At 30.7% G+C, this 27664-nt stretch overlaps 5 protein-coding genes and 1 non-coding gene across 14 annotated transcripts in view; 3 read left to right on the top strand and 3 right to left on the bottom strand.

Moving 5' to 3' along the window:
• Nucleotides 1-4299, top strand: part of LOC145944077 (PDZ and LIM domain protein 5) — a 36230-nt gene extending 31931 nt beyond the window's left edge. For all 6 annotated transcript variants that reach the window (XM_083052098.1, XM_083052094.1, XM_083052093.1 and 3 more), the window contains 4 exons: nucleotides 41-227; nucleotides 310-430; nucleotides 707-822; nucleotides 1000-4299. In XM_083052098.1, coding sequence (XP_082908224.1) covers nucleotides 41-227; nucleotides 310-430; nucleotides 707-822; nucleotides 1000-1077 — 502 coding nt within the window. In that variant the 3' untranslated portion in view covers nucleotides 1078-4299. The remainder of the gene's footprint in view (nucleotides 1-40; nucleotides 228-309; nucleotides 431-706; nucleotides 823-999) is intronic.
• The window catches only part of LOC145944078 (uncharacterized), a 32493-nt gene extending 15204 nt beyond the window's left edge, over nucleotides 1-17289 (bottom strand). Inside the window, exons 1-4 of the mRNA XM_083052099.1 lie at nucleotides 16924-17289; nucleotides 16716-16815; nucleotides 6201-6406; nucleotides 6062-6105 (exon numbers count right to left, since the gene is read on the bottom strand). Coding sequence (XP_082908225.1) covers nucleotides 6062-6105; nucleotides 6201-6406; nucleotides 16716-16800 — 335 coding nt within the window. The 5' untranslated portion in view covers nucleotides 16801-16815; nucleotides 16924-17289. The remainder of the gene's footprint in view (nucleotides 1-6061; nucleotides 6106-6200; nucleotides 6407-16715; nucleotides 16816-16923) is intronic.
• LOC145943554 (putative tubulin polyglutamylase TTLL2) lies at nucleotides 8005-16229 on the top strand. 2 transcript variants are annotated; one of them, XM_083051144.1, is made up of 10 exons: nucleotides 8005-8423; nucleotides 8649-8699; nucleotides 12351-12476; nucleotides 13048-13151; nucleotides 13250-13382; nucleotides 13462-13738; nucleotides 14298-14500; nucleotides 14597-14860; nucleotides 15038-15327; nucleotides 15882-16229. In XM_083051144.1, exons 4-10 carry the CDS (start codon nucleotides 13117-13119, stop codon nucleotides 16000-16002), a joined length of 1323 nt encoding a protein of 440 aa, XP_082907270.1. In that variant the 5' UTR covers nucleotides 8005-8423; nucleotides 8649-8699; nucleotides 12351-12476; nucleotides 13048-13116; the 3' UTR covers nucleotides 16003-16229. The 2 variants fall into 2 exon arrangements, with proteins under 2 accessions (XP_082907270.1, XP_082907269.1); XM_083051143.1 differs by lacking the exons at nucleotides 8005-8423; nucleotides 8649-8699 and adding an exon at nucleotides 9575-9760.
• Nucleotides 17290-18401: 1112 nt separating the features above from the next.
• Nucleotides 18402-21127, bottom strand: Rps4 (ribosomal protein S4). Its single transcript, XM_083051549.1, has 6 exons — nucleotides 21002-21127; nucleotides 19989-20247; nucleotides 19637-19734; nucleotides 19382-19553; nucleotides 19014-19143; nucleotides 18402-18589 (listed from the first exon to the last, which is right to left on the bottom strand). Exons 1-6 carry the CDS (start codon nucleotides 21002-21004, stop codon nucleotides 18463-18465), a joined length of 789 nt encoding a protein of 262 aa, XP_082907675.1. The 5' UTR covers nucleotides 21005-21127; the 3' UTR covers nucleotides 18402-18462.
• LOC145944246 (small nucleolar RNA SNORA16B/SNORA16A family) lies at nucleotides 18664-18795 on the bottom strand. Its single transcript, XR_014426641.1, has one exon. It is a non-coding gene; the product is annotated as a small nucleolar RNA SNORA16B/SNORA16A family (small nucleolar RNA).
• A 1226-nt stretch (nucleotides 21128-22353) lies between the features above and the next one.
• The window catches only part of LOC145943719 (protein FAM13A), a 55861-nt gene continuing 50550 nt past the window's right edge, over nucleotides 22354-27664 (top strand). For 2 of the 3 annotated variants that reach the window (XR_014426565.1, XM_083051497.1), the window contains exons 1-2: nucleotides 22354-22492; nucleotides 22703-23454. The gene's annotated coding sequence lies outside the window, so the exon portion shown is untranslated. The remainder of the gene's footprint in view (nucleotides 22493-22702; nucleotides 23455-27664) is intronic. The other variant, XM_083051501.1, reaches the window with a different exon arrangement.

Raw genomic sequence — 27664 nt, 5'->3', positions numbered from 1 at the left:
TAATTTTATATCAATTACTGCATTAATTATAATATCACAGAGGGCCCTTCATCACCGCTTTGGGCCAAATCTGGTGCCCCGATCACTTTGTCTGCGTCAACGCTCAATGCCGTCGTCCTCTTCAGGACATCGGTTTTGTCGAGGAAAAAGGACAACTCTACTGCGAATACTGCTTTGAAAGATTTATCGCGCCTTCGTGTAACAAATGCAACAACAAAATCAGGGGCGTAAGTATATCGCAATTTATTTAATGACGCGCGGTTGTCAAGTGATGATAATTCGATTAATGATTTCTTTTAATATTTTCAGGATTGTTTGAACGCAATTGGAAAGCACTTCCACCCTGAATGTTTCAATTGTGCCTATTGTGGCAAGCTTTTTGGCAACAGTCCATTCTTCCTGGAAGAAGGATTGCCCTACTGCGAAGCTGGTTAATATTTTTAATTATCAATCATAATCTCATATACTTAATAATAATTAATCTTAAAAGAGATAATTATCCATTGATATAAATTAATTATACATCTCTCTCATTATAAGTAGTATTATATTTTGAAATTTTATCAAATATGTACGTCGTCATTATATAAATTCAATACGTTTTTTTCCATTTTTTTTGTAATTTTTATTTATTTTACTATTTAATTAAATATCAAAATTAAGAATGCTAACAGAGAATTAATTAATAATCTCTTCTTTAATACAGATTGGAATGAGCTGTTTACCACGAAATGCTTCGCATGTGGATTTCCAGTCGAGGCTGGCGATCGTTGGGTGGAGGCCCTAAATAACAACTATCACAGCCAGTGCTTCAACTGCACAGTACGTAATAATTTACAAGAAACTTCATCTGTCAAGATTTGTATTATTTTTTATTTTACTCTATTTCAATTTTCAAAATTTTGTCTACTTTCTAATGTATCAAGAAACAGTTTTAAAAAGCAATATGTAGCTTTTTACGGTTTGTATTAAATGTATATCTCTTTATTAACTTATCAGATGTGCAAGAAGAATCTTGAGGGTCAAAGCTTTTATGCGAAAGGCGGTCGCCCGTTCTGCAAAAATCACGCGCGTTAAGATCATATGCTCTCGACCATCGCAAATGATCGATGGGATGATGAGAGGAGAAGAACGGGAAGAGCAAAATAATGAAGAGGAGAATCTAACGAAAATAAGAAACGTACAGTGTTAATGCACGAATTACATTATCGTGATTACTTTCTTTTTTTGTGTCTTGATCGAAATCATTTCACTAACCCTTTGTCAAATCCGCGAGGAATCTTTCATATAGCTACAAAAATAATCAGGATCAATTAGGGTGATTTTGACAAAAAATATCTTTATCATTGTGAGCCTGATAACAAATTATAATATTATAGAAGTAATAGTTATTTATATAGAATTAGATATATCATATAAAACGATATTTATATTATTCAGGAAGATAAACGCAATAAAAACAAAATCTTTAAAAAAGTGACGAATATATTATTAATATGAAATAATATATATATATATTATTTTTTTTTCCAAAGTGTCACCAATCACCCTGATTAATTCTACACAATGCACATTTTCACGAGATACTAGTAATGCCTCGCGTCGTCCGGCTACGAGAGAGTTATTAAATATTTATTATCTATAGCTTAATTAGGAATGCGACGCAGGAGGACCAACAATTATTTCAATCCTAAAGAGATCAACGGAGACACAATCTCCGTTTTCAATTTATGAAGTTTATTAATTTATTATTATTTTTTTAATTTATAAGCACATAATACGACACAACATACATACATACAAGTTATACAACACACATTCAAACGGTATATAGTTTCTTTTACTCAAATATTCCTTGAAAGACATTCGTCATTATATAACTCTATAGACATCGCAGCTTGCGCTAAAAATTCATTCGTGCTTTGTAAAGGTAAACGATCTTGTGTCTATAAAAACGTGTCTGATTTTCATTTACAATTTTATTTAAAACCATTGTATTTAATATATCAAACGTCGCGATGTCAACATCGGTCGCGAGCAAGCGGCGTAATTAATTATGTTTGATTACATATCCTTGCACTTTGCGGTTCCCATTTAATAACAGAAGATCTAATCACGATCCTCGCAGAGCTAGTGAAATACCTCGTAAAATCGTTCGGTAGGAAACACTGGAACGATACTACACATAACGGATACACCGCGAGTAAAGTCGTCGTTTGCTGATCATGGATCACGCAAAGGTCACCCGAGCAATTAGTATTACGTGAGCTATCGCATAATTTTGTACTTCCAAGGTGCATCGAGATGCAGCGAACGTTAGCAAATGTCTCGGGTGGCATTCCATTTCTCAATGATCTACGACGACGGTGCTCCGTGACAAGAGAAAGAGAGAGAGAACACGATCAAGAGAGAATAGATGAATGATTCACGAAGAAGATTGAAAGGAAGGTATGAATGATGAATAAATGCGTATAAAGAGAGAAATCACACAGTTTTTGATTAATTAAAATTGTGAACGATTACAAACGTATTAGATTTGTATTGAGAGATAGGTAACTTCGATGATTAACGATAATAATCAAAATAAGTTCAAGCAATTTCACTTCGCTGATGCATTCGCGTTTGCTATTTCTTTGAGAGATTTAATCCTTTTACTATTGTGAAGTTTATTATCGCTATTTTCAGAACAATCATCATTAAACATAAATTATATTTCAAATTTATTTTAATAAGCAATCAAGCATGTTTATTATTATTAAATATATATAATTATAAATAATAACTATTAATATAAAATATTATTTCTTTGATAAAGTAAAAGGATTACTCTTTAATCATACTCCAAAAATATTATTAATGAAAATGTCATAATAACAATGTGGATCATTAAAACCTCCCTCGACAAATTAAAAAAAAATATGCTCGAAGATATGCTCTCTCTAGTCAAATGTTTAAAATTTTGTTCTTAAAATCATTACAAATATTATTTGAATTAATAGCGATAAATTGTTCTTAATTCATAGACGAAAAAAAATGTACATGAAAAAAATAACAAGTAATATGTATATTAATTTATGAGAATCACAGCCCGGCATATTGTGCATGTAGATTGTTAACGAGTAACCGAAGATACTTAATAGCTTTACTAAATCGACGACGAGCAGATATATATTCTCAGTGCATGCAAACTTTACCATAAGTCATCCGCCGTACCCTGGAATCGGCCGATTAAATCTAAGACTGATAACAGGTTCAACATGCATTCGGGCTTTCATTTAATCAGACGATCGATCAGTTGAAAAAACGAAAGGCTGAAATTCGCACGGTAGGAACGACCTGCCTTAGCTCTTTAAACTCTTAGCTATTGTGATTTGTGACATCAATTCTTCATAAGGAAAAAAATTCTTTAAAATTATTATTAAAACTCTTAAATTTAAATTTACGTCTACAAATTTTTGAAAACTTATATTTTCAGTTGATTTATTTTCAATATAATTTACTTATGTTTCAACTTTATATTCTTCAAATTCTGAAATCTTTGGGAGAAAAAAAGATGTTTCTTAATATTTCTAAAAATATCTAAGATTTTTTTAGACTTTCAAGATTTTAGACGTATACAACATACATCTAAGTTTACGATTTCTTTGTGGAGACAACGATAATTAAATGTCTAATTTAATCCTGCAATCAATTATTTATTATCTGTAATCAGCGAAGAAAACATTTTACGCTTTGACGAGCTTTTTCTCAGGGTATGAAAATGCGTGAGAACGATATGTTGTTAATCTTCGCGCCGTTTTACGAAATTAGGGACTCAAACGAAATGATTGCCGTATTAATTATGTTACTTCTAAACGAAGTTACCGATTTATTTGTGCCATCTGCGCGAGCTTCTGTTATTGTGTAGTCGTAGTTTCTGTGAATGAGAATGAGCAAGAAAGAGAGAAAAAGAGAGAAAGAACATTGCGCGAGAGATTTCGACAGAACTCGTCTACTTGTGGTAATATATAGTATAATCCTATAATAATTATATAGTGCGCATAAATGTGTTTTAAGCTGTGTTCGCGGCAATTCTGCAAAAAAATAAAAAAGAAAGTATATTGTGCGGAGGGACTTGATTTTCCTGTACTTTTAATTCGCGAATAATTTTCAACGACTATTGCCGAATACTGACAACGGCATGGACCATGAAATTTCAACGTTCTAATACTCGGCCAACTATTAGCTGAGCATTGTACAAGCCTCTGTATGCGCGTTATGTGTTGCTTATAAAATAAAATAAAGTATATTTACTCAAAACTTACTCTCTATCTTTCCTATCCTGTCAACATGAAGTATTTAAAGAAATCGACCAGCATAATTATCTTAAAGTTTCATAATAAATATGAAATATGAAATATGTTATACATTTTTGTACATTATAAAACTTCGTTATTAAATGTAATGAGTGTAACTCGATCTAACAATTAAATTAAAATTTAGGAGATGTTTTATGCAATATATCAAGAGCTTGTTTTAAAAAATAATTTTAATCTACCAAACTCGTAATAATATGCGGACAAATATAATTGTTATTCAGTTTTGAGTTATTTTACGAAATCTCCGAGGCTCATCGAAATTATGTGAAAAGAGTTTCCAAGGTTCTCTTATCAGTCAAAAACGAGTTTTATGGGAGATTCGCGTGTTACACTGAGGTGTATAATAAAAATCCAGTAAAGTAGTTCATGATAAAACGTACAAAAATGTCGTACGATTATTTACGAGTGTTATTTACAACTTGACATTAGATACTTCAATGAATAGAAGAATCGATTGTATTCTGAATTTTATTTTGAGACAAATAAGGCCACGAAACTACCATATACATTCCATCGGGCGTTATTTTTATTTATCGAAAGAGATCAATGCACAATCGGAATATCGATGTTCAATATAAACGACTAGACTAATTTTTGAGTATTTAACAGAAGCAGCCACTTTCTGCAAAACGTCTTATCGATTTGTCATTAGTATTGCCTTGCGGTACCTGGCTGCTTCTGAAGAAGATAGATATGAAAAAAAATTCTGCCTCTTCAGACATCTAACAATATTTTATAAATAAAATTAACATAAGACGTTTACGAGTTAGATCAAAACCAAAATCTTATTAAAAAAATGTTAAAAGATAAAGATTTTTTTTTCAGAAAGCGATTTCCTTTTCTAAAAAAGATATGTAAAATCGATACTCGCATATATCGAAGTTTATTATTGTCGCTTTTCCGCGATGCTCATTAGCTATCAAGATTCGCGTTGTGCGTTATATTCGTAGCATCGAGAGGCTATCATCGCGAGGGTTAGCAATTTGACAGTTTGTTCAAAATAAAATAAAATAAAATAATAATATTAATTTTAAATAATATGTTATAATATACCTTATCCGCGATTAATATTTTTTGACAGAAATCAGCTGATAACTATCAAAAATATTAATCGAGTTTAAAGTATTATAACATATTATTTAAAACATATTATTTTATTTAATTTTATTTTGAACAAATTGTTAAACTATTAACCCTCGCGATGACAGCCTGTCGATGCTACAAATATAACGCCAATCGAAACAGTCAATCAGCATCGCGGAAAAGATGCAACAATACTTGCGAGAGAGAGAGAGAATCGACTTACAATTAACATGCCTTTTTTAGAACAAATGAATAACTTTATATAGTAATATTGAAAACAAATATTGATATTTTTTTATTCATGCTGAGATCTCTTTAAACTGCCACAACGAGATATTTAACCTTGAGCTCAATGTCAGTGAACCGTAATAATATAGATTACGGTTTATTTATCGTTTTGTGGTTAACAGCCGCAGATTGTTAGCGAAAGTTTCACTGCTGCTTTCTAAACAGCTGTTCTGTTGCTGGTAGAAAATGATCGAGACAATTGCTATACTACTGTTTAATAAATGACTACGTTATCTCTACAATCATATGCAACCTCTGTGTTTTATGAAAATTCATAAGCCATTCTACGCAACTACGTAAATAGTACTCTACTTAATATTTTTCTCACTCACCGATATCTGCAACAGCAGAGTTGTAGTACACAGCACACATTGATCTAAAAACAAAATATTCAAATTATGTATATACATATATGTGTGTCGAATATCTCTTAAACAATGTAGTTAGAAAAAATGTTTTTATATTGCATACCTCACAGTTGCCCCGCTGTCGCCTGATGCCTCCCCGGGCCTCCTCCTCCTCTCTTGGTCCTCCGTAGCACTCACGACACTCGCGAAAACGCCGAAAACACGAATAATTACGATTGTCCGATACTTTACACGGCACTCCCGACACGCGAAACTTTACATGGCACTCCCGACACGACGCGTGAATCGCACTGTGTATCGCAATGCTACCTGTAACAAATAAAATACATACATATATTAGAATAATCTTATTATTTCGCATTATAACACAATATAAATATGTAAGCTAGAATATTTAATTAGGAAATTTTCGCTTTATTAATATTTTTTGACAGAAATCAGCTGATTAAAGCGTTAATTTGCTAATTAATTTTTAGAATAATAATATGTTAAAAAATTAAAATAGTAATATGTTTTAAATAATATGTTATAATACTTTATTTTTTATTGATATTTTTTAACAGAAATCAGCTGATAACTGTCAAAAATATTAATCAAGTTTAAAGTATTATATAACATATTTTATTTAAAACATATTTTATTTAAATAAACTTTATATGCTCGTGTGTTGTTGTCTTTTACAAAAACAAGATTTTATATAACAGCAGAAAATAATCATCTGTAAAAAAATGGTATCTAATCTTAAGAAAAAATATTTCAAATTTTACATTCGTAAATAAAAATTTCATTTAAAATTTAATTTGAAATTACTTCACTTTATTGTATGATCTTAAAATTATATACAAATCCTTACAATTTACAGAAAATTAATTATTCTCATAGTATTACATTTGTCATCAAAAACTATAGCTATCTATAGCTTTCTTTCTCTTTCTCTCTCTCTTTCTTTGCTCATCTACTTCGATTCTAAATATAATATTGAATATTCTAGTGTGTCCTATTACTCCTTTGCACGGATCCTCGCGACAAAAAGGTATATACGGCGAGGAATTTAATTTATATAAAGCGAGACATTTGACATTTGACATCAAGTTGTTGTGACGTCGGTATTACGTTCGCCCTTTCTTGCGTCGATTTTTCTATTTCCTGATATATGTATTATACGTTTTATAGTCTTCTCTTCTTTACGTATTTAATCTGTAGTTTAACTTCGAACATTCGTTAATTGTCAGAATTTTAACTGATTATTAAGCATGCCGCATATCGTTTCGCGGTGATAAAAATGTTTCCACGAAATCAAAATAATCAGACATCCTAATTAGACATAATTGCTGAAGCTTAAACATTTTTCAAGAACGCTAATTATTCTTGTATCTATCTATCGTCGCGTGACATCTGACGAATGCCTTCTCTCTCATTCGGAGTCTCCTTAAATATCAATTATAATTATCCCCCATTAAAAGTGCTTCACATTGGTCTTTAAAAGCATACAGTTGCTAGAGAAAGATTCAATGTCACGCTCGAATTTGAAACTACTGTTAGAAGTTGATATATAATATGACAATGGTGGATTAATAATTTTTATAGATATTTTTAATTAATTAGAAATGTTAATCATAATCATTTTACGCATTATTTAATTTTGAAAAGTTGACAAATATTTTTTTTTTAATTATTTAATTTCTTGAAATTTTAATTGTAATATACTATTATGTTATTTTGATATTTTATTGTAATATGTTCACTTTATTCTAAATTTTCGAGTTATAAATCGAAACCAATTTTAAGAAATGGATATAAGAGAAAAAAAATAATACTAATATAATATAATTGCATTGTATTATTCTGATATCAGTGTATTATGTTTCAAATTGAGGTCTAAAGTCTCATTAGCTGCCATTTCTGGCTAGAGAAAACAATAATGCGCGTCGCGTGCTTCTAATAACCTTCCATAAATTCGTATTATCTAAAGTCTCTCGGGGATCTTTTCACAATAAACTACTTCTGACCGCCTACTATCCGGCACTCTCTTCCGGCGTCCTTGCCGACCTTTGCGGCAATCGCGGCGGAAAGCACATAAAAGCTGCAAGCGACTCACAGGTAACCTGCGCACTTGCGAACCAGTCGAAAGCGATTGCGTAGATCAGAACGTGGTTGTGCATCAGTGAGAGTCGAAATCCCGCCTTGTCCACACACGTTATCTTAACGAGAAACGTCGCGGACAAAAAGCTTCGATATATCGAAATCACAAATGGCTCTCGACTTGTCGAATCGAAATGGCAGCACAATTATCAGTGAAATTATTATCTTTACCGATTACTACTGCGTAAGTTCTTGATAAGAGTTTATAAATAAGATTATAATTTATACGCATATAAGATATTTTTTAATTTATGAGATTTTTATTCCAAATATATAATTTTTGTTGTTATTTCTTTATCTCTCATAAATATATATATATATATATATTTTAATAAATAATATATTTTTAACATTTAAAATTAATTTCTATAAATTTGTAATTAATGTAATATAATATATTTATTTGCAGATAACTTTCTAAGGATTAAATATTATCGATAGATGTACATTATTTGCAAAGGTAAGTTTGTATATCTCCTACTTTCTATGCTAATATCGAGAACCAAAATAAAGAATGCAATACACGTGGCATCGTTCGTGACTTACGCGTACTTTATGTGTTTCAAAATGTAACAAACTTGTCCCTGATATTGAGTTCTACTTGCACAACGCGCATTAACATGCAAACATCACTAACGTATCAAGAGATATATGTATAATGCAATGTGCTTTATTATTCATATCAATTAATTATCTCACGTTTGATTCTTTAACTAATTTAATTCATCACTTATGTCAAGTACTAAAGACGAATCTACAACTCGTTATTGCTATCTTTATCTAGAAAATTTAAATTATCTGCAGACACATAAAATATCTATACATTAAGAATTTAAAGGCTCCTTTTATATTAAATATAAATTAAGTATTACATAGGCTATAGGAGCACGTACGCGGATTTCGGTGCGTTGATTCCAACGAAAATTAAGTTTTCGTTGGAATCAACCCACCGAAATCCGCGTACGTGCTCCTATAGCCTATGTAATACTTAATAAAATATCTATGTTTATCTATTTCGCGCCGCTTAGTAAAATTATATTTATTAAACTTTAAATAAGGATAGTTATTTGCTTTCATTGATATTTATAGTTTTTCATAATTTACAGTGAAAAAGATCTGAAATTATATTCTTTCATTTTTCGAAAAAATTCAATTTTGATTTATTAATAAAAAGCTTAATTATCATGAGACAATAGAAAGTTGAGAAAATCTTGTAACTAACTTATCATTGCGCTTCCTAATATAAAGATATATATCTATATTAATTATTTAATTAATTTAATCTTTTCTAGACCACATGTCGTTAATACATTTCTATGAATGTATTATGTATAATGTAACATTGATGTAACATGTATTATGTGTAATGTAACATTGATATAAGCCAGCCAGAAAGAGATTTGTCGTATTTATTATATACATTAAAAAATATGGTGCTTCGGCATGGCAGTAAAATGCATGGAAGGACCTTTTGTGTTCAGATTAAATGAAAACGGTACCGGACCGCATCTACTTGTGCAGGTACAGTTAATTGCATTTTCCACAATTCTCTACAGAATTCTACAAATGATCGTTGATAAGATTTTCGATAAAACACAAACGAAATCATAGACCAAGTACTCGGATCTACACGTAGAATCTCTACACGTCATTCGTTAGTTTTTGCACGAGCGTTAAAATTTGCATGAGCGTTGGCGCGCGATGCATCGCGAACAATCGATTCGATTCGACGCGAAAGGTCGTCAACTCCGACGGAAAACGTATGTAGTACACACGATACGTAAACGCGGAGGTAGGTGCCTCCTAATTCAGCTTTTATATCCCTTGGAATTCCTTCGCGATACGATTACAAACTTAGACCTTAGTGCCCTTGAACCAAATACTTTTCAAGGTACACGATACATATATGCATACCTGCAACGCGTCTCTGCGTGCATGTGCCGTTTTTAGACGCGACGATTAGATAATTGCGACATGCAACGATAAAAAAAGCAGAAATCGGAAGATTTGGTTGAATTTTGCAGAAATCTTCGGCATAAGGTTTCTCATTTTCGTGCTATTTAATTGTATTTTATATCAGCGCGTTATAATATTTTTTTACTCTTCATTAAGCTTCAAAAAGCTATTATTATATAAACAATATCGCAAATTTTTAATTCTCAATACTAAATTTGTAATTAAATCAAATTTAAGAAAAGATTTATTTAAGAAGAAAATTTAAAATCCAATTCAAACAAATAATAAGACTTTGTAAATTAATTGTAATTAAATATTTAATCGTTTATGCAAAAACTATGTTTTCTCTTTATTTTAAATAAATTCTAAATTCATAAAAAATGGATCAGGGAATACATTCTATATAAACAATATAAGTTATAATCAGAAAAAAATCCTAAAATTTCAAGAAAATTTTCATTTTTAATCATTAACTCCATAATAATACTTTATTTCAAATATTATAATATTATATTCAAGTCCGAAAATAAGACGATTCAAAAAGATTAAATGCTCGCTTCGCGATAATTAAGAGCTATTCAGGAGTTTGTAGGTTTTCATCTGCAAGTGATCAAAAAGCTTACTACGAATATTAAACGTCACATAAGTACGCAGTGCTATACGAAATTACCTCGCTCAACGAACTTGGTTTAAAATTAGGCCAATTGCTCGTTTGCCTTGGACGGTTAATAGCGGTCGAGCAAAATAGAGCAAAAAAAATTGGGTTATCCGTGAAAGGACATAACTTAAAAAATGGAAGATTGCCAGTGACAGCAGTCTCTCGTATAATTCGCGAGTCATTCGGAGTTTGCATAAATGTGTTTAAAATAAGCGTTCGTTCAAAGCTCAGAAAATAGCTCAATCGTTTCGTACAACGTACGATTAATCAAAATTAAATAATAGTATATCTTGTGTCAAATACTATAGAATTTCAAATTCCATTGCATGTTGCAAGAAAATCAAAATAAGTACCGCATCTAAGAAATTATATTTCAAATCTGAAGACAAATTAAATTAATACGTTAAATAAACAAATCTAATTTAAAATGTATACATGAAACTGGTCATTCTCGAATTATTTAACTATATCACTAATCTCTCTTCTCCCAATTAATCTTCGCATAAATAAAGAATTTTCAAACTATTCTAAAGCCATATTTTTTTTTACAAAAATATATTGGTATATATAATCTTATAAATACAAAATATTTAAAACAATTTAATTTTAATTCGAGAATAAGCTCTTCAATTAAAGTGGTGCATGTATAGTCGTCTTTGATGATTTAATTGTAATCACAGACCTTGGTTCATTTTTAATACTGAGAGCAGTCATTCCTAATGTTCTAATAACACGACAATAAATCAAGGGCGGTCGTCACTATTTTCGTACCTCACTCTACTTAAAAGGTTTCGCGGAACTTCGAAATGCGTGGTTTAATATCTGGAATTAATGAATTTACTTTCGCGCGGTTGCGGAACTGTAAGTGGTTCCGCCTATCAATTTAGTCAATTGTAGAAACCAATGCAACATGTATATCTATATATAGAATATAAATTAAATAGATATCGATTATGGTATTTAGGTTGTAACTGATATATATAAGCGCATATTTCGCGAGACACTAAAATAAGTTGAATGCATTTAGAATTTATTTATAAGAATATTTATATCCAAGAATCGATTGTGTGTGCATCGATAAAACTGCTATTTTTATCCAATATAGTCTATATGAGTAGCTTACTTTAAAAAAATAGCATGCTTCAATTTAAAAAAAAATGTGAAACGTGTAAACTAACACATATAAATGTATAAACATGTAACATATAAACGTATAACATATCGATGATTGCAAGACTGACAAAATTGCGCTTATTGCAAATTTCAAAAGAATAACAGCTGCATTCTACCATAGCATTCTTTTACATCGTAGAAGCGTATTTTATATTTTACTGTTGCAAATAATGTAGATAAGATTCACTTCCAATCTGGCAACGAAAAAATATGAGCTCGAGCACGCGTATCGACATCCGACAGATTATAAATAATATCTGGCTCTTGGAATAACCGTCAAGCCAATATCACCCTTTTGCTCTATTCGCGAATTTTCTTCTACAGGTTTGCACGGAACGGGGATGGCGGGAGTATGCCGGCGAAAATAATGTATTCAAAGATCGATGGAATTTATGGTGGCGGTCCGGTGGTTTCCCCACGTCGCATTATAGGCCATTACTTCCCTGGCAGGTAATAGTGCAATATCTCTATCCCCATTTTAAAATCTTCATCCAAAATATTAACAATAAACACGTATTTCGCGTAAAATTGCAAAAAAGTAGCAAAAAAAAAATTTCTTTCAAATTTCTTGCAACTCTTTATTATACACTGAGAGAATTTTTTCTTAGAATTTACCCTCAAAATCATGGTAATCGTGGGACAATATGGTATGGAAAAAATTTTGAGAATTTCTCTGATTAATATTTATCACAATAAAATATAAAACATGTTTAATTAATTTTACTAAACTGCATAGTAAAATTAATCAAACATATTTTATTGCAATAGATATTATTATTTATATCATGATAAATATTAATCAGAGAAATTCTTATAAAATTTTCATATTGTTACCATGATTTTCAGGGTAAATTGTAAGAGAAAATTCTTTCTGTGTAACAAATAAATTTTTTGAGTAAATAAAAATAGAATTCAAAAATCTATAAAATGTCAACTATTCGTTCCAACTGTCTTTTAATTATATATTGAGTTTAGATAATTTAGAACAGTTAGAACTTTAGTTAAATTATTTTTCGAGCAGTTTGTCAATCGGATTCCAAAAGGAAATTCCATCTGCCGAAAGGATAAACTGATCCGTCACTTGAAATGTATGAAAAAAGTCCACGGTTCAATTTATGACTTCAGGTATTATGAATGATATACTTTCATTGTTTATTTGTGATTTTTCTATTATATTTAAAATATAATTATCTCTTTCTAATGATATTATTTTGTCGCATTAGTCCCACAGGATATAACTTGCCTTCCGAATACACGAAATTAGCCGAAGAATGTAGTCGTTATGAGAAAGATTACAAAGTTTGGATCTGTAAACCAGTTGGGCAAAGTCAAGGAAAAGGAATTTTTTTGTTTCGTGTAAAGCTTCTCTTTAAAAATGTATCAGTGCAAATCAAAATACAAATTGCATAAATTAAATACAAATATATCTTTCCAGAAATTAAGCGATCTCTCATACGACAATGCCGCAGTTGCGCAAAGATATATCGAGAATCCTCTGCTAATCGGCGGATACAAATTCGATCTTCGTCTATATGTATGCGTGACGTCGTATCGTCCATTAACGATTTATTTATATAAAGAAGGTTTGGCCCGTTTCGCTACTGAAAAATTTTCTTTGGAACGATTGGACGATCCATTTCGACATCTTACAAATTTTTCCCTAAACAAATTGGGACCAGGCTATTCAGAGAAGAAGGAACGCATCGGTGCTGGTATTTGATGCTAATTTTATTCATATTAGACATATTTTATATAAATCGCAATTAACTAGCACGCTACACATGTATAAGACATTATACATATTGTGTATACATATATTCAGAGTATCTAAAAATATAATTATATTTAAAAAAATTTTTTTGTTTGATAATTTTATAATTTATTTTTGAAATGTATTTATATATTATTTATATATTATTTGATTGTGTTTTATTTGTAATAAGAAAATAATATTATTTAATTTATTCGCGAAGCATTAACTTTTTTCTGTGTTAGATAATTAATTTTAATAATTAAAAAAATTTCAATAAAAATTTTATTACTTTTATAATATATATATATATATATATATATATATATATATATATATATAATTAATATCAAATAAAAAACGTTTTAAAATATAATTCACATTTTTAGATACTCATATATACAATATGTATAATGTCTTACATGTCTTAATTTTATTTTTCATTAATGCTTTGATCTATAATTATGTAAAAGTTAAAAAAAAAAGTTGAATTAGTATATAACTTTTTCATCCTTACATAGGATGCAAATGGACGTTTAGACAATTAAGAAGGTATTTCGAGCAATCAGGACATTTCGATTGGATTCTATGGCAAAGAATCTCTTGTTTAGTGACTTTAACAATTCTAAGTCAAGCGGCAGGTATTCCTAAATCCTCGAATTGTTTCGAATTTTTTGGTTTTGATGTGTTAATCGATGAAAATTTAAAACCATGGCTCTTAGAGGTAAATATAAATAGAAACAATTCAATAAATTTAATGAATAATTAAATCCAGACATCGCAATATAAAGCAGAATTTATGCAACAAATTAAATTACAGGTGAACTTAAGTCCGGCTTTGAGTAATGACTGTGAAGTCGATTCGGAAGTGAAAAAACCCCTATTGCATGATCTATTTGATTTATTGGGTCTTCCAGTGTGTAATACCGGACTCTCCTTGTTCACAATCTGGTCCTCCTCTGATCACGTCGAAGAGGACGAGAGAGAAATGTCTTCCAAATTTTGCCGTTCCACAAAAAAAAAGTCAAAACTCGGACGAGAAACCGCTGCTTTTCTAAACTTTTCTCCGGATACCCGAGCCACAGTAATAATAATAAAATTACAAAAATAATATTTTTAATTTAATAAACGAGAGACATGAAAAAGATTAGTTTTAAAAAATATTAAAATAAAAATTAATGATATTATCAAAAAGATTCATGTTTGCAAGCGTATTGTTGATTCGAAAAAAATGTACTGCTTAATCTTAATTTTTTCTCAGTTAAGACAATCAACGCCGGAAATTTGTTCAACTGCCTGGTCTCATTACAACCCGCTATTAATGGACAAATATATACGTCGAGGATATAAAGGAAATATGATCGAGAATTACGCTTCCAAAACGATTTGGGATAACGGTAGAGATTGGAGGGTTTCCTGCGTAAAAGAAGGTGGATGGATTCGTATTTGTCCATTTACTCGGATAAAACATATTGAAGATACGAAAAATGCGAAACCGTCACCAAGAACTGTTGAGAACGAGATCAAGAATATGGTTGTTTCTATACAAAAGTAATTTTACTTTATTGAAATCTTTACTTTAAAAATCGAAATCTTTATTATTTTATTTTATATGAGTTATCAAACGTGTCGTATTTCAGATTTAACTTTTTTCGATAAATTAAAAATTTTGTCATACACGGAGAGAATTTTCTCTTAGAATTTACCCTGAAATCATTGTAATCATGGGACAATATGATATGGAAAGAATTTTATGAGAATTTCTCTGATTAATATTTATCACAATAAAAATAATATCTATCACAATAAAATATAAAACATGTTTGATTAATTTTACTAAACTGCATGGTAAAATTACTCAAACATGTTTTATATTTTAACGTGTAGATATTATTATGTTTATTGTGATAAATATTGATCAGAGAAATTTTCATAAAATTCTTTCCATACTATATTGTCCCACGATTACCATAATTTTCAGGGTAAATTCTAAGAGAAAATTCTCTCTGTGTATAAAATACAGTGTTAACAATGCAAAATATTATTCTCTATGTGTCTAAGTGCAAAAAATATGTGCAACAATCAATATATATTTTATCCCATAGGTACTTAAAAGCCGCAAAAGAAGTGCAACAAAGAAACGAAAAACTCACAGATGAGCAATGCAATGCTCTTCTGCAAAATGCGCTTGAATTAAATACAGAAGTTTGGCTGCCAGAAAAGTAAAAACCTAGAAGTCTGCATTTTTTGCTCACGCCCACTATTTTCACATCTATTTACTGTGTGTCTACGCTTGTTAATTATAGCATTATTTTAAAAAATATTTTGTACAACTATGTACAATTTAGATTATAATGAACGCGCATCTTTATTCCATCGATCTTTATATATATTATACATTGCATTTAATATATTTCAAAATAATTAATTGCGGAATGTTGTGCAACAAACAACCGGACATTTAGTACTTACATTTAGCATTAAATGTAGCTATTTCATGCTCAACTCACAAATAAAATTATTTTATTACAACATATTATTGTTTTGTAATTTAATAATAATGAGAATGTATTATACTCCACACCAAAAAATTTTAGTTTTAATCTAGCTTTAAATTAATAGAATTATTCATATTTTTATAATTATTAGCTATTAGATATATCACATAAAATTTAAACTTTATTATGATATCAAATTATTATAATTATTTCAATGTTATTATATAGTTATATAATACTTTTCATATAATAATATTTCTATTATTTAAATTTCTGTTATATAAATTTCTATTATATTATTATATATAATCAAATTTATTTTATATATATATACAAATTTATAATTATTATTACAGATAGCCACATTTAGTGCCAAATGCAATATGCACACATATATATATATACGGCCTTCAGCCGACAATAACAAATCAAATTACTCACCAAATCTCGTAGCATTTCGCCATGTAATAACCTCTCTTTCAATCTCCAATTTTCGGCTCTTTTCCCGCTTCATCGTAGAACACATTTATGGATAAAATTCCTGAAAATACGAATAAATTATTGTTACTATCACGCAATCGATCATATCTAAATGTAAGATTTCATGTGATCATTAATCAACAATAGATAATTAAACAAATTTACTCACCGAAATTCACAGTGCTATTTCGTATTGCATGTATGATTCCTTGCAACTAGTTGTCCGTGCGATCACTCGTGTGGCCCCCGAATTTCGGCGGACTTTTCTCGCTTTGCGCCACACGAATTTCCTCTCAAAATACGCGATAATATATGCTCGCGGATGCAAACGAATACGATACGACGATAATATGTAACTTTATTTGCCATTCTCGACGTAAATTAACCCGCCCATCCGATATTTGATGATTAAAATCTGCGAAAAATCTTCCGCGACTTAGCACCGACTCCGCAGCCGCCGCGACGCCGAGAGAAATGACCGCCGATGCGCATGCGTCATGCGCCCGCAGCGCCCGCGCTGCTCACACTTCACACTGCTCGCGCTACAAAAATAATGCATGAATATTTTAAAATATATAATATGTATGTGTCGAGAGAGATAAATATTAAATTAAATTAAATTATTAAATTAAATTAAATTTTGCTATATATTATACATATATATATTATATATATAATATATTATATATATATATATATATATATAATTATATATAATTATATATAGAATATATTATATGAATAGAACATTGATAGAATATATTAAAATATATATATATATATATATTATATGCATCTTTTTATATAAATACAGTAAATTTCTAAATAAAAAATTAATTATTAGTTTTAATTATTATAACAGATGTGTAATATATGTACAAAGTTATTTAGAACGCACAATAAAATTTCAAGAGATGAAATGAGAATCATATGTATTATATAAAACTATCGTATAGTTAGATTAGTACATACTAATCGTATGTATTCATGAAACTTGGACACTGTTACTGTATTATACGATTGTATTAATCTTATAATACAGTAACATTGTCCAAGTTTCATGAAATATTAGTATAATAAAAAAAAATGTACAAAATCTTTTTTGAAAGTGACAAATTAATAAAATTTACATATAAATTGAATGTTTTAGTATGTTACGAGTTGTATGTGCTTCATATATACATAGATTATATATATGTAAATATATTAGAGTATATTCGTGGAGAACATATATATTATGTCTATTCGTTCGTGTTTATTAAAACATTCTTAACTATATTTTTATTAATTTAATATTGTATATAATGTATTTTATTTTTAAACGTTGTTTTTAACTTTCTACATATATTACACTTACAGATGCTAAACTATCATAGTTTTAAATTTTAATGCACAGAAATCTAAATGTGTGTTCATTGCGTTCGATATAGCTTTGTAATTAATTGTATCTAATTTTATTCTAGCCTCCTTCTCTATATGCTAACAAAAAAATGAAAAAAATAAAAATACTTTCGATAACATTGCATTATCATTTAACAATTTAACAATTTTTAATAATAAAGATAATATGATTACAAAGTTTGTCGAAGTAGGAAAATGGATTAATATTGTATGACGGATTAATAATTTGTGAAAAATGACAAAGTATTACTAAAAATTACCAAGCCATACTCGGTTTATTGGATATTTTCTTGAAAATTTACAGATATTAGTTTACGCCTTTCGCCGCTAATCTCTTGTCACGTTCTTCGGCGATTGACAGCTTCACACCTTTGTCTCTTGGTAAACTCACATAAGCTTTCGTGCCTTTGCCAATGATGAAAACATTGTTCAATCTGGATAAAATTACATTGCATATTGAAAACAATTACTACTATTGTTAAAAATAAACTACGTTGTTTATAACATGTGTTGTTTCCTTCTTGGGTAATACGGAAAATCTATAACGATAATCAGTGACCATTATGAAGGAATTTATTCTTGGCCATATTTTGACTATAACACGTAATATACACGTATCATAGCTTCGATATGGCCCAAATTATAAAGCTAATCCTTTGAAAAATAAATAAAACCTGAAGTATTTGTTAAAACGTAATGTAATTAATGATATCATAAAGCAAGTTTTTTTTAAAAATAAAATCTGTACTGTAGCAAGAGAGATTATATAACTCCAGCATCAATATACTTATAATTGGAAATAGATTAAAATACTTAATAGACATTAAAATTTATAAAAGTAAAATACATTTCATGTACCTTGTGGCAAAGGTATGTCCTTGCGCATCTTTTATGTGGCAAATGTCGAAAGAGCCAGGATGACGTTCACGACTGACGACAGTACCAACACGACCCAAATTTCTTCCACCAGTAATCATGCACAGGTTACCTGATAAACAAAAGAGAATTGTGTTCAATATATATATATATATATATATATATTTTAATATATGTGTACTTGTGTGTGTGTATATATATATATATATATATATATATATATATATATATATGTATTTCTATTAACATAATATTTAATTATTATATATTGTCATTCTTTTATAATAATTAGTTAATTTATTTATCATTTTAACATTAGAGAAAATTAGAACAGAAAGAGGAATAATTACCAGAATCAAATCTGATGGAATCCAAAATCTTGCTAGTAGCAATATCAAGATGAATAGTGTCATTGACTTTTATGACAGGGTCAGGATATCGGATTGTTCTACCATCATGTGTTACCAGAAATGGTATCCCTTTGGGACCAGTCTGAACACGCTTTACCTTGCACAATTTGTACTGTAAAACACAATGTTATATGTAAATGTAGAATATAATACTTTATTTAATACAAATAGTTGCATATGATATTAAACAATTACCTTGGCTTCTTCAGCAGTAATACGATGAGTAGTGAAACGTCCCTTGACGTCATAGATCAAACGGAAAAATTCACCTGTCTTCTCGATTGTAATGACATCTGTAATATTTAAATTATGATACAATTAATGAGTTTATATTCATATCAATGTACAAGTTAAATATTTTTGTGCATATTCCTGGGTGATACAGAATATGTGCAATATGTGCAACATCTGTGACCAAAGTGAAAAACTTATCTTACTATTGGTCACCTCTTGACTATGACACTTTTGCAATTATATCATAGTTTCAATATGACCCATTTACATTTCTTTTATACAAAATAATGTAAAAAATAATAAAAGCACATACCCATAAAACCAGCAGGATAGTTGGGGTCGGTGCGAATCTTTCCATCAACCTTAATCAAGCGTTGCATGACGATCTTAGTAACTTCGCAATTAGTCAAGGCATACTTCAATCTATTACGAAGGAAGATAACCAAAGGGAGTGATTCCCTAAGTTTGTGTGGACCGGTGGATGGCCGGGGGGCATATACACCCCCAAGTTTGTCCAACATCCATGCTTTAGGTGCATTGAGACGCTTGAGATGCTTCTTTGGACCACGAGCCTAAAAGAAAAATTCCATAACAATGATAAGATTAGTATGTAAATTTTTCCATAAAAAAATATAGATTTCTAAAAACTAAATAATATAGATTTGATAAATCAAAATATTTTACATTTTAACATCTTGCAATCAAGAAAAATTAATATTAGCACATAATTTTCTTTTATAACTTTTTTATATGTTTGAACCAATAATTTTGTAATTATAATAACTTATAATTATAGTTTTTCTAAAATTTTGTTATTTTAACTAAAAAACTTTTACTGAAGAGAATCGTTTCATAAATTTACACGGAACATAAATATTTAAAACAGTTATTGCATTTGATATTGCATTGCTGATAGTGCAATGCACTAATATAAAGTTTTTAATATTATTCATGCAATGAGTATAAAATAATTAAAAGCGTAGGTAGGTTATGTACAAATTTAAGTTAAATAACATTTCATTCCCAGTTGAATAAATTAATTTTAACGCGAGCAAAACTATAGTTTTTTCGAAAAATCAATGAAAAAATATTAAAAAACAATAATGCAATGAAAAGCATCAGAAGAGATGAAGAATTTATCAAAAAGCGGAGCGACATAGCGCGTCGAAATATAACTATTATTTTCCTAATAAGACGGATATAACAATTCATAAACGTCTCATCGATCATACGAAAATGTGCACAACGATTTTCTCTCGTGCATCGAAAGGATTCACGTCGCATACGCGTGATGAAGATAGATTTCACGACCTACAACAATCTTACCATCTTGGACTCCTAAACGGAAAAGGCACGAGGACCCACGTCGCGCACTCGCGTTAGGAAATAGATCGCGACGCCATTGAAATCGAAGACGACCCGAAACTACGTCGTGCGATAGAGAACGGAAACCGAGCATCATGGAGGTAAGAAATAACAGGAGGGAGGATATACCTCCCTTGCTTGGCAAGCAGACGTAAGGGGGGAACACTAAGCGCCATTTGATGTTGTTACCCCCCCTACTTAAAAGGCTTTACGCTGGGTCCACAATAGGTGATTTAAGCCCTAAGCCTTAAGAAATTGACCAATCACAGTCGAGTTTTCTCCTCATATTTGATTGCGATTGATCAATTTCTTAAGGCTTAGGGTGCCGTCACATGGGACGTAACTTGCGTAAGCGTAACCAGCGGATCGCCAATCACCGAGTTATTCCGATAGAGCTCGATGAAGGGCTCTATCGGAATAACTCGGTGATTGGCGATCCGCTGGTTACGCTTACGCAAGTTACGCCCCATGTGACGGCACCCTTAGGGCTTAAATCACCTATTGTGGACCCAGCGTTAAGCCTAGTCTACAATAGAGTCGTAAGGTCGTAAACGTAAGAAATTGACCAATCACAGTCGATTATTCTCCTCGAATTTAACTGTGATTGGTCAATTTTTTACGTTTACGACCTTACGACTCTATTGTAGACTAGGCCTTACGCTGGGTCCACAATAGCTGATTTAAGCCCTAAGCCTTAAGAAATTGATCAATCGCAGTCAAGTATGAGGAGAAAACTCGACTGTGATTGGTCAATTTCTTAAGGCTTAGGACTTAAATCACCTATTGTGGACCCAGCGTAAGGCCTAGTCTACAATAGAGTCGTAAGGTCGTAAACGTAAGAAATTGACCAATCACAGTCGATTATTCTCCTCGAATTCAACTGTGATTGGTCAATTTCTTACGTTTACGACCTTACGACTCTATTGTAGACTAGGCTTTAGGGTGCCGTCACATGGGGCGTAACTTGCGTAAGCGTAACCAGCGGATCGCCAATCACCGAGTTATTCCGATAGAGCCCTTCGTCGAGCTCTATCGGAATAACTCGGTGATTGGCGATCCGCTGGTTACGCTTACGCAAGTTACGCCCCATGTGACGGCACCCTTACACTCCCTCCTGTTATTTCTTACCACCATGCCGAGCATAAATCGAAACCTCGCAAAGTCACTAGAAATGCGAGCGCCTGATTGGCTGTCGCTCCTGATTGGCTGTCGCTTCTGATTGGCTGTCGCTCCTGATTGGCTATCGCGCGATTCTCTGTACACGAGCCTTTAACGGTTTCGGCGGTTGCAACGGCAGGACGCATTTCGGCACGAGCAAATTTAATTTTCGTTATTCTTTAATGTAAGTTGCATTAAATATTATAATAGACAGCCGTACAGCCGATTTTCTCGTGCATATACGTCGAACGTTGCTCCAGCGAAGCGTTCGAGATGAAGTTCGAAGTAAAAAAGGTATAATTTATTAACCTTCTATTTTAACGAAATTTCAACAAAAAAATTATCAGAAGTATCAAAGGAAAATGGGCATAAAAACAGGGATTCAACGGTTATATCTTGTCGATCGACAAAATTTATACTATTAATACGATAATATATATATATTAAAAATATATCATGATATAATACAATAATTATATATTAAAATAGGAAATTTTTTTCAAGGTGGGAAGACGGAAAAGATTCAACGGCGCGATTAAATTGCAGAAATAAAATTCGCGACATACAAAAGAATAAACATTCGCATGAAAAAAAAAAAAAAAAAGAAGAGAGAAACAGGCAGAATGATCGGTCGAGAGTTTTCCGGCGGGGTCGATAAAAAAGCCGGACGGCCGGCCACTCTCTCTCTCGCGAGTCTCGCGGCTGAAAAGGGTCGATCCCCTTTAATTGCGCGAAACAACATGGCGGAACGGGCTCCCGTGCCGGTACGACTCCGTCTCTCGCTTTGATTTGCGATACGGTATTCGGAGGTGCGGAAACGCGTGCGGAACGTACGCGGGTACGCAACAAGTCGCGTATACGTGTGCGCTTTGAATACGGTGCGTAGTTCTCTTCTCTGCTACCCGTCCAAGGTATATATATACACGGCAAAGTAAGGATTTTCGCGCGTATTATTACGGCCGACTTTGGCGTTCTCGCGGAGCAACGTTCACGTCGTTCCTCGTCGTCGTCCGCGATCGTCTCCTCGCCGTTGTCTTGATATCGATCAGCATTCGTGTCGGCGGCGATGTGCCGCCGCGGATGATGGAGCTAAAGCTGACGCGCGACATCTTCGTCGTCGGCCAGATCGCCTCGTCCCCGTGACATGCTCGCTGCTTGAGGAAAGAGGCTGCGTATCACCTGTCTCGCCAAGGACCAACGACGACGTTTATTCGTGTCCGATCACTCCGATCGTCCGGCAACTCTCCGGTGACGAGGTAAGTGTCGACGCGGCAAATATTATTATTATACGACGTGTGTTGATGGAAAGTATATTGTATAACTGCGATCTCTCTCTCAGATAAATTCCTTGTACAATTGCTTCTACTCCGACACATCTTTTCTACTCTTCTTTATATTTTATATATATATATATATATATATATATATTATTAAATATAATATATATATTATTATATTATAACATTATTATAATATATATATATTAATATATATATAACATTATTATATATATATTATTAAATATAATATATATATATATATATATATATATATAATAGGAGAAAAATATTTAAATAAATACGCAAAGCTACATTATACACACATATGGATTAGCATTGCAATGTTTTTTTTTTAGCTACCGTTAAAGATAGCGTTGAGAAATGATTGTGCGTAATTGAATATGCACAAGGTTGCAAGTGTACGATACTTTTCATCGGTGCCGTTAATTTATACATTTCAATTGCGATTTATGTACTTGCTTATCTGAAATGAGAAAGAAAATGTTACAAAGAATGTTTCAAAGGCCTTTTAATCATTTCTGTGGTCAATTTCGAGATGATTTTTCTTTAACAATGATGTCGAGAAAAATTGGTTTATTTTATCATACAAATTTTGAATATAATATGATATATCTTTAATCTAAAAATATATAACTATGCTTTAAATTATCTTTCTCTTCCCTTCTCTTATTGCTTGAATGTTAATATTACAATATATATTATTTTAAAATTATTTTTAAACTGTCTACACAATTGTTTTATAATATATATTTTTTAATATTATTTTATAATATTTTATAATTATTGTATATTTTTTAAAATATTATTTTATAATATTGTTTTATAATATATATTTTTTGGTTTACTATATATATATATATTAAAATAGAGTTAAATATATATACACACATAATAAAAGAGAAACCATCTGGCAATCGCGGTAATAAATGAGAGAGATAATTGTATTTAAAAAAAATAAACAGAACAATATATTTATATTATACAGAAATATATATTTTTTGGTTTACTATATATATATATATATATAGTATGGTTTACTATATATATATATATATATATATTAAAATAGAGTTAAGTATATATACACACATAATAAAAGAGAAACCATCTGGCAATCGCGGTAATAAATGAGAGAGATAATTGTATTAAAAAAAATAAACAGAACAAATCTTTCGATGCATTCTTCTAATGCATTTGCATCTTACGAAACCAATATAAAAACGATGTTATATATTAAATTTTAAATGGCAATGAATTTTAAATATTATCTCGATACGAGCCACCATATATCGATCGAACTTGTATATGCACGGCATGTCAAAGACGCGACATAGGCAATGTAATTGCATATTGCCTATGCAACCGGGAAATTCCGCACCGCGTGCGCTTTTCCGGAGATATCTCTCGTCGCGAGCGTGGTTCGCTCTCCGGGAGATGTGAAATCGATCCGGATTACATCTTCGACCTGGATGCAATTCGTGTGCCTCTGTAGAAGTCCGCGGCATTCCTTTCACTTGGCTGACACTGCGCGCCAACGATTGACAATCCGCGTGCGACAATGAGGCGTGCAAATTATTACATATACGCGACTTTTCTCCGATCCCTTTCTCGCTATGTACACAGAGAGAATTTTCTCTTAGAATTTACCCTGAAAATCATGACAATCGTGGGACAATATGGTATATGGAAAGAATTTTATGATAATTTCTTTGATTAATATTTGTCACAATAAAAATAATAACATCTATTACAATAAGATATAAAATATGTTTGATTAATTTTACTATGCAGTTTAGTAAAATTAATCAAACATGTTTTATATTTTATTGTGAAAAAGATATTATTTTTATTATGATAAATATTAATCTAAGAAATTCTCATAAAATTCTTTCCATATCATATTGTCCCACGATTACAATGATTTTCAGGGTAAATTCTAAGAGAACATTATTCTCTCAGTGTTCTATGTATATATGCTCTCTACTTATATATATGTATATCTCTCCGCACAAGAAAAAACTTTTATCTCGACTTTCCAGGCATTGATCCTTTGATTAATAATATTATTTTATAATACAATATATTTTTTTGTTTACTATTAAATTAATATACACATAATAAAAGAGAAACCATCTGGCGATCGCGGTATATAATAAATCAGAGAGATAATTGTATTAAAAAAAATAAACACAGAAAAAATCTGAGAATGTATCGAATTCAATGGAACTTTAACAATATGTAGAGATTTGCTTTCTGCAAATGTTTATATTTGGATGGCAACAATATTTTTATATCGTGCAAATATAATATCTGTAATATTAAAATATATAACAGATCGAACGATTTCTATATGAATGTTGATTCATGTTTGGAGAATCATTTTATAATAATAATTTACGAACAATTTTGCGTGATTTTGAATGTCGAGGAAATGAAATGAAATATGATTGTAACTATAAACATAAATTTCCGCAAATGTATTATATTATATAACATGTAATGATTCTATAATTTTATTCAATCAACGAAAATTTGAGAAATAAGGGACGATTATATTATATATTATCTCATATAAAATTTGTTATCATATTGCAGTTTTCACACTTTTCTAACAACAGTTAGTATAGCTATATTACTTATACATCGAGAGAATGTTCTCTTAGAATTTACCCTGAAAAAATCATGGTAATCGTGGGATAATATGGTATGGAAAGAATTTTATGAGAATTTTTCTGATTAATATCTAATTTATCACAATAAAAACAATAATATCAATCACAATAAAATATGTTTGATTAATTTTACTAAACTGCATAGTAAAATATTAATCAAACATATTTTATATTCTATTGTAATAGATATTATTATTTTTATTGTGATAAATATTAATCAGAGAAATTCTCATAAAATTCTTTCCATATCATATTGTCCCACGATTACTGTGATTTTCAGGATAAGAGAAAATTCTCTCTGTGTAGCTTATATTAGCTTATATTATAAGGGAAAAGTAATAGCATATTTGAAAGAGATCGCCCGGCAAATATTAATGTTGATTAATCTCACGTTTGAGTCGCATTCCTCATTAATTTGCATCGCGAAGCGTCATATACATTTAATCGATACATGCACGTAGTACGAAAAGCTCGCTATCCAAGTGACGGCATATGCATGTATATATGCATGCACTCGCTAGTTACGTGCATATGCGCAACGCTGCATACGGGGTCATTGTCCGCACGTGTTCTATTCCCATCACTAATACATTCGCTGACAACGAACGGCAAAACGTGCTTGAGGGTGAAACGAAATTTTTCGCGAATTTGTAAGAGATAAGATAGGAGATTTGCAAAAAATCGCTCGAAATTTAAATATGCTCGCGTGTCATATTTTATTTTATTCATATTATTTTATTTTATTTGATTATTAATCCTGAAATCACATTACTTTTAAGAAAACGCGAGAAAACGCGTAAAATTAATTTTAAAAGAATATTCGTTGTCACGTCTTTTGCAAGTTATGAAATTCTGCGTTTCGGTGAAGTTATGATAAATATTATTTATTTTCTATATAATAAAGTATATTTTGATATAAATATTTTCATACATATAATATAATACTCATACACAATATACTCGTACATAATATTGTAGTTAAAAAAAGTACGTACAACTTGTTTTATTTATTTATTAGGTCCAATTAAATTTCAACACATTGCATATGTCAAATTATTTTCATTCAACAATTACTCGATAATAATTTTTTATTAATAGTTTTTTTATTATTGATAAATAATTATTTATAAATAGTAAATTTTTTTTTAGTTTGAGCGAGGAATTATTTAAATAGGAGGGACATTTTGATCAAATGTGTTCGATATCTAGATAATTAATTATATACATATAATAATAAATCACCGATCAGTTAATTAGTGAAATCGATAATTTTAATATGTAAATAAGTTGATTCGTCAAAATTAAAAATAAAGGCAAGAGTATAAAAAAAACGATAAAAAAGTCTGGGAAATATTACGTAACGCGTTGCTGCGTAGATTCCCAGAATGACGAGAGGAATGAAGTCACTATTCCATTCATGGGATTCGTTGGCTTTAATGGGGTCTCGAGGACGAACAGGGAGGGCCGGATCCCTTCCTGCAGAAAAGGATTTG

This window comes from Prenolepis imparis, unplaced genomic scaffold (assembly GCF_030444845.1).
Source record: "Prenolepis imparis isolate NDT839.2.m4 unplaced genomic scaffold, iyPreImpa1.0 SCAF_12, whole genome shotgun sequence".
Taxonomy (NCBI): domain Eukaryota; kingdom Metazoa; phylum Arthropoda; class Insecta; order Hymenoptera; family Formicidae; genus Prenolepis; species Prenolepis imparis.
The sequence above is the reverse complement of the archived record's forward strand: the minus strand, read 5'-3'. Positions and strand labels throughout refer to the sequence as shown.

Coding starts and splice junctions, on each gene's coding strand:
- LOC145943554 (XM_083051143.1), top strand. CDS start 9,683: ATGGCAGTAAAATGCATGGAAGGACCTTTTGTGTTCAGATTAAATGAA. Junction 14,861..15,037: donor CTCCGGATACCCGAGCCACA/GTAATAATAATA, acceptor ATTTTTTCTCAG/TTAAGACAATCAACGCCGGA. Junction 15,328..15,881: donor ATGGTTGTTTCTATACAAAA/GTAATTTTACTT, acceptor TTTATCCCATAG/GTACTTAAAAGCCGCAAAAG.
- Rps4 (XM_083051549.1), bottom strand. Junction 19,144..19,381: donor TTCCATCAGATTTGATTCTG/GTAATTATTCCT, acceptor TTTGTTTATCAG/GTAACCTGTGCATGATTACT. Junction 18,590..19,013: donor GGACATACCTTTGCCACAAG/GTACATGAAATG, acceptor AATTTTATCCAG/ATTGAACAATGTTTTCATCA.